The sequence below is a fragment of the Vigna umbellata genome, chromosome 4 (genome assembly GCF_029865625.1).
Source record: "Vigna umbellata cultivar VRB3 chromosome 4, Vumbellata_1.0, whole genome shotgun sequence".
Lineage (NCBI taxonomy): Eukaryota > Viridiplantae > Streptophyta > Magnoliopsida > Fabales > Fabaceae > Vigna > Vigna umbellata.
This window is the reverse complement of record NC_142168.1, coordinates 4,560,130-4,567,509: the sequence shown is the minus strand read 5'-3', so window position 1 is coordinate 4,567,509 and position 7,380 is coordinate 4,560,130. Positions and strand designations below refer to the sequence as shown.

At 33.4% G+C, this 7,380-nt stretch overlaps 2 protein-coding genes across 2 annotated transcripts; both read right to left on the bottom strand.

Moving 5' to 3' along the window:
- Window positions 1–1,857: 1,857 nt before the first annotated feature.
- LOC148199068 (uncharacterized) lies at window positions 1,858–3,529 on the bottom strand. The gene is made up of 2 exons (XM_088114499.1): window positions 2,438–3,529; window positions 1,858–2,336 (listed from the first exon to the last, which is right to left on the bottom strand). Exons 1-2 carry the CDS (start codon window positions 2,726–2,728, stop codon window positions 2,151–2,153), a joined length of 477 nt encoding a protein of 158 aa, XP_087970625.1. The 5' UTR covers window positions 2,729–3,529; the 3' UTR covers window positions 1,858–2,150.
- Window positions 3,530–3,678: 149 nt separating this feature from the next.
- Window positions 3,679–5,587, bottom strand: LOC124832182 (polyphenol oxidase I, chloroplastic-like). Its single transcript, XM_047306320.2, has one exon. It carries the CDS (start codon window positions 5,508–5,510, stop codon window positions 3,804–3,806), a length of 1,707 nt encoding a protein of 568 aa, XP_047162276.1. The 5' UTR covers window positions 5,511–5,587; the 3' UTR covers window positions 3,679–3,803.
- Window positions 5,588–7,380: the final 1,793 nt, after the last annotated feature.

The following is a 7,380-nucleotide window of genomic DNA, read 5'->3' as shown; positions in this document are numbered from 1 at the left end:
TGTTCATCGATTATTTATAATTATGTTGATATATTGTAGTGTAATAAATAAATCGGCTCATGTGAGTGCAATTACTATGTAATGCAATGGATTACAACAATTATTCATGCTCGTATTACAACTAGTTCGGAAATGGTAATAATTGTATTGAATAAAAACTTTATAACTGTCTTTTTATATACTAATTGAAATTATTGTTTTTTTGTGTAGAAGTTCAAGAGTCTAACACTAATTTCTAATAATTCTATTAAGTATTTAATGATATATTGTGCAAAATACATGATACAAATGTACAATGGTATTTAACACATTTACCTCTTGTAAGGATAACATATTCTTAAGAATTTAGTACAAATGTAACATTTAACACATTTACTTTTATGTGGATTCTAGCTTAATATGGATGTGATAAATAAATTGTGTTGTTTATGTGGATTCTAGCTTAATATGGATGTGATAAATATATTGTGTTGTTTATGTGTTGATAATGTAGTATTTTGTGCAAGTTTAATATGTAACAAAAAACAAAAAATAAAATAAAAAATGTTTGCAATAGACTTTGGTTATAACCAAAACCAAAACATATAGAGATTAGTTGGTCATAATCTAAACGTAACACTTTTTAAGAAAAAAAATATTTAAAAGAAAACATCTACATTTCTTCAATTATAATCATAATTAAAGCATAAAAGGAGTATTGAGCTTAGTTATGATAAGCAAAACCTAATACTCTATCTAATTTAGAAATATTATTTAATTTTAAGATATTTGGTTTCGGTTCTAGTAACAACCAAAATATAATACTTTTACTAATTTAAAATTATTTAATTTTATAAAAACTAAAGTATATTTCATTTTTTTATTTAAAAATATGATTAATTTTAAGAATATATGCTTCAATTCTAATTCTTACCTAGATATATTTTGGTTTCAGAATCAAAACTCAATGTGTCAAAACTTTTTTTTAAATAATTATTCTTATATATATATATATATATATATATATATATATATATATATATATATATATATATTTATTGAGACCAAAATTAAGAGACGAAAGCTCCCTCACATGGCTTAAGATCCGCCACAGCTACGGGCAGCGTGTGATCTTGAATCATTACTCAACTGTGAGGAAATTTTTATTTTGATCCTATTTATTATGCTTGAGGATTTTATATTAAGTAAAAATAAAACAAATTTACAGTTGATATAGACTTTACTTTATATTGGCATTTTAAATTTAAGGTAAATTTAAAATTTTCATAAAAATTATTATTTATTAGAGATTTTAATTGTGTTACTTGTTATTTAACAGTTATTATTATTATTAATTCTAGTTTTATACTTAAAATATATATATTTCAGTTTAAATACATATGTTAAAGATAAAAAATAAAAATATTTATGATTAAATAATAACCTTATCCACAAAATTATTAACAAACCTTTCAATAGGTTGAACATTTTTTCAGAAGGTGATGGGTATAGCTGTGGGTGTGACATGGAGGTTTAATGTCTCAATTGGTCTTTATTTTCGTCCAGAATTTCAAATAGGTCCCTTTATTTTTTATGTCTCAATTGGGTCCTTATTTTTGTTAATTTGATCCAAATAAATCCTTTCCGTCAATTTCATCAAACAACATTAATGAGTGTGTGATGTGGCTTGGTGACAGTGTATTTTTAATACACGTGTCAATAAAAACGTGTGTGAATGCGATTTTTTAAAATTTAGAATTAAAGAATTAAGTAAATATATTATAATTTTTGCTGAAATTAATTAAAGAGAGTGCAAAGATGGAAAATGGTATTGTTCTTTTTTACTGAAACATCCATTGTCACTGCAAGTGGGAAATCAAAATCAAATTGGGGGAATTTTGTATTTTAGGGCTCTTGTACCATAATTTTACGATAGAATCAGAACTATGCTTTCCCGAATCATGAACTAAAACAATTTGTTGGGTATTGATATTTGAATCTTCAACTAATGTCCCTTGCAACTAATGTCTTTTCAAGTGTGAGACTACCTGAATACGAAGTTTTTTTGTTTCCCAGGGACTGCACATCTTGAACATTTCCAAGCACACCATTGTGGAATTTAACCTTGTCAAACTTGTAATTTTCAGCTTCTCTAGAATCACCAAGCAACTTCACGCCGCAAAAGGGAGATTGAGGTCTTCGAGAGGGAGATATACCAGTAGCAGCTGCTGTTGAGCGACGGAAGGGAGAGAGTCTACTTGGAAGTAATTCACCAGAATAGATTTCTTTTTACCCTCTTGCTTGTCAGGTGACGGTGCCCTGGAGCTTGATTTGTTCCTGTGAATTGCATCCCAAGCCTGCAGAAAATATTCATGATTGTAAGTAAATATGTCAAAAAAAACCACTTGAGCTTGCTGATTCAGGGTTGAAGGGTGAAAAATTGGTCCATTTTTCTCACCTTCTTTACAGCTGGAATTGGGCTAAAAGATCTAATATGAGAAGTTTTGTTAGGTTTCACAACCTCACTGGCTGAAGGCAAGGAAGCCTGGTTTTTCATTTTCATCGCAGCCACAGGATTCATTAAGCACAATGAATTCCTCATATGTAATATAGGTAACAACCCACAGCCTTTAGTTGCAATATTAGAAGAGTTGTCATATTCGTTACCATCACCTTCGTCTTCACTTTCTTCCTCTTGATTTCCCAATTGCAGAGAAAATGGATGTTTCAACATAAAGAATAATATCATTTTCCATCTTTGCCCTTTCTTTAATTAATTTCAGCAAAAATTATAATATATTTACTTAATTCTTTAATTCTAAATTTTAAAAAATCGCATTCACACACGTTTTTATTGATACATGTATTAAAAATGCAGTGTCACCAGACCACGTCACACATTCATTAACGTCGTTTGATGAAATTGACGGAAAGGATTTATTTGTATCAAATTAACAAAAATAAGGATCCAATTGAAACGTCAAAAAATAAAGGGACCTATCTGAAATTCTGGACGAAAATAGGGACCTATTGAGATATTAAACCGTGATATGGACAAGTCACGCAGGATGCCGGTTCATTTTAAAAGCTTCCAAATATAATTTGAATGATACTAAATTTTATTATAACTATCCAAAAACATGTTAGAATTTATGATTGAAAGATTAAAGATTAACGATTAACGATTAACTAGTAATAGATTCTTTAATCAAAGCAGTTTCAATACCTTAGAATAATAAAGCGGAAGCATACATGATTAGATATGGGGAACAATGAATAAGTAATCTAAGTTGGTCTCTGATCTTTGCTCTGTAGAGCATCTTTAGTTCTTTTTCCTCTTCAGGGATGAAGAGAAAAAAACAAGAATGATACTGTATGCTCACAGATGGAACCATGACCCTTTAAATAATCTTTGACGGTTAATATTCTTTAGTTTCAATAATTATAATTTGGCCCTTAACAAATTAAAAGTATTGTTGACCTCTACACAATATATTTTTCATGATAAATATAACCTTCACCAAAAATATAAAGTTGGCTAATAAAATATAATGACCCTAACACATTTAATAATAGTTATATATATATATATATATATATATATATATATATATATATATATATATATATATATATATATATATATATAAACAACAACAAGTAAACAAAACAACAAGAAAAAATATTAAGGTCACCCAATTAATAAAAAAATTAAATAATAAAAACTTAATTAACAAGTATAAGAATTTTAAATTTTTAATAAATAAATTTTTTAACACAAATTCACTTAAAAATACCTAAACTTACGAAGATTTGAAATTTAATTAATCCTTTGGCTCTCTTGGAATAAATTCAATTTTGATGTTTCCTAGGGTTACTTCTCCTTTTCCCACCCGAGGTACCAAAGTAACAAGCACATCATCGTCTTCTTCAGCTTCTAAATTCTCCAGAACTTTCGATAACCCTACTTTAAAGCCGGTGCTGATGTTATGGCCATGTCCATGGTACAGATGCACAAAACTTCCCACAAATTCTGTCTCATCTGGACCACTCAACCGCTCTTCATCATCATCAACATGAACATCAAACTTAACGTATTTATCACTTCCAAACTCAATCCCTTCTATCACTAAAACCTCTTCCTCTTCTTCCTTCTCTTCCCTGCTCCTTAATTTCTTCGGCCTCTTAACAATTACACTTGTTATGGAATCCAAAACCAAAGGAAGTTTTCTGGGCTTCCAACTCAAAACTTGAGCCTTCTTTTTTTGTCTCAGTAGCTTACTTTTTCGTGATGTGGGTGGCGTACGCAACCATGCAAGATCGACATCTTGGTACACGTACCCCAAGTTTTTAGTATCAATGCAATCTCTTACCTTAACACGAACAAAATCAGCATTCTCATCGTAGAAGAAAAACTCAGAATCTAACCAATCTTGATCACTATACTCCCTTCTTCCTTCTCCCAGTGTTTTCCATATCGCCCACATTCGATCCAAGTTCGAGTGATGACCATAGAAAATGGGGTCTCTAGCAGCTGTGTAGAACGTTCCCATGTCCTCATGGTGTGGAGTATCAGCTCCACCAACCCATGTATGAACAGTGTTATGTGGAGCAGCCTCCACAGAACCAATACCAGGACGAGGGTTATCCCCTAGTCGAAAAGGGCTTCCCATGAACAATTCTGTGGTGCTTGCCAGCACCATTTGCTTGTACATGGTGGCTAAATTATACAAAACCTGTTGATGAGAAGGGACGTCGACATTGCCAACTGCATAGTTCAGGTCAACCACGTGGGGTGGCAAGTGTTTCTGGTTTCGGAGTTCGTGAAAAAGTGAGGAGTTCGGGTTTGTGAAACAAGACGGCATGTGCATTGCCTCTATAGAATCCCAATTCCAAAATGGTAAAGCAAATTCAGGGTCACCAATTAAGTTCCCTAAAATTCGTTCGAAGAAGTATATGTACCAACGATGGAAGGGAAAGAAAAACCAAGATCTGTGAATGTCGAGTTTGGTGTCTTGAAAAGGGTGATAAAGGTGATAAGCTCCGTTGCAATAAGCGCAATGAACCTTAGCTTGTTGAATAAAGCTACGTGGGTCATCATCAGGGAGGGCTTTCATGAGTGCAATGCCCTTTTCAAATTTGGCTATGTATTCTTCATCCAGCAAGTGAAATGGTCTTCTGACTCGCAGTGTGGCATTGGGAGAAGCAAAATCTTTGAAATCTATCAACTTGGAGAAAGACGGTTTAGAAGGACAACAATCGGTACCTGTTATTGCATTAGAAGGTAATCCAGCAGGAAAGCACTCGCTTATATTAGGGGATATTGCTCTAGAAATGGAAGACGAGTGATCTATATTTCTGTCTCTTTGGTTGGAAGTTGTAGCGAGGCCATGAGAGGTTTTATAGGTTCTTCTGCAAATGATTTTAATGGCGGTGAAGAGAGAGAAGTGAGTGTTGAGAAGGGATATTGAGAGAATGAGGAAGAGAATAAGGGCAAAGAATAAAGGTAGAAGCTTAGAAGGAGTGTTCATTGCTGGTTTTTGTTAACATTTTCATGCTCTCAAAATTGCTCTCTATTAATAACCATGCGTTAACAAAGAAAACTGTTTAAGATTTTGAATGGTAGCCGTCACTCACACGAAACCAAACTCATGGCCATTGATTAAGATAAGCTTTCAGTGGTAGTCATCAATATTAATACATATTATTATTATGGCCTGCATACGTGTACATCAGGGTGCAACGTAGATCCCTTAAAATTATTACTATTATAAGAAAAAAAATAATTAAAAATATATAGTGAGGTTATTAAAACAATTGAATGATGTAATTAAGCTATGAATAATGCATTAGCAATTTTAAATAAAATATTTAAATTATGAAATAATAGATACCGGAGGAATGCATTGTTTTGAGAAGTATGCAATTGGCAATTGATATGCTAGAAAACACGTTGGAGTGGTCCAATTTTACACTTATAATTAGGACCGCGATATTCCAACAACGCATATTTAACATTGTTTTGACAACGTCACGTGTCTTTGTTTGATTGGTTTGTTTTAAAAATAAAATTTTTTTAAAACCTACGAAACGGAAGTCCGTAACCCTTATTTTTACTGAAATTCCGAAAATAGCCCTTTCTCTGTTCCATTGGAAACGAAGGTGCGTTCTCTTGGAAGGTCGAAGGTCGCGTTTCGTGGCGTTTCACTTTGTTCTGTGTGCGTTCGTCTTCGAAGCTTCCATCTTCGCTGTCGTTGTCTCGCTCTCTCGCTCTATCATTTTTACTTTGTGTTAATCTCACTTATAATGACAAAAGCATTATAATAAGAATTTGAAAAGTACGAGACCATTTTCAGTAAAATTAATGGTAATTAATGGGAAGGAGTTGATCAAATTCTGAGTGGGGAGATGGGTGTTGGTCATTGATGTAAACGCAAGAAGTGTGGAGTGACCCATGAGTAGGGGACGAAGTAGTGCAAGGGATGAGTTAGAGTGTTGAAAAAATGGTCTGGTAATCGTTTACAGAATCCTGGTAAACGATTGAGAAAATTGGATTTTGTACATAAAGTCCAACACAGGTAGTCAGCCAGGTGAACAGGGGTCACCATTGGAAAAAAAGCTCAGTTTTAGGCAGTTCTGCACCTGTCTGAGGCTGGTCCAGGTGTTTCAGTGGTGGGAGAGGGTGGTTGGTGATGTGATGTGTGTCCAAGGAGTGTGGGGTGACCCCTCATCAGTTGTCATTATAAGTGAGATTAACACAAAGTAAAAATGATAGAACGAGAGAGCGAGACAACGACAGCGAAGATGGAAGCTTCGAAGACAAACGACAGAGCGAGAGAGCGAGACACAATATGGAAGGGTTGAACGAACTTCTTTCCCACCCGAAACCGCCCAAACCCAATTCTTTAAATTTTAACGAGAGAGCGAGAGAGCGAGAGAGCGACAAGGGTTGAACGAACGTCTTTCCCACCCTAAACCGCGAAACCCAATTCTTCAAATTTTAACCTCGAAATCCCAAAATACCCCTCGTCCCGTAACCCTTTCTCTGTTTTATTTTCAATTTATTTGGCCAATCAAGAGCTGACACGTAGCGTTGTTAAATCTGTGTCAAAATTTTGTTGTCCAAATAAGATTTTCCTTTCTTCTATTTAAAGAACAAGTTGTAATCCATAAATGCCACACTTTTCCTTTTGAGCACTGAATATATCCTCTACCACAAGAACGAGTATCACGAATTAATTCATGTATTGGCCCCACAAATCAAATCTATTAAAATGAATGTATAAATTTTATCCATAAAAGGTAAACAATAAACATCTCTGACCATTCCTACAGGACAAAGACACACCCAATTTAGATGGTAGAAAACTGTGGCACATCCTAAATAAAAAAAAACAAAAA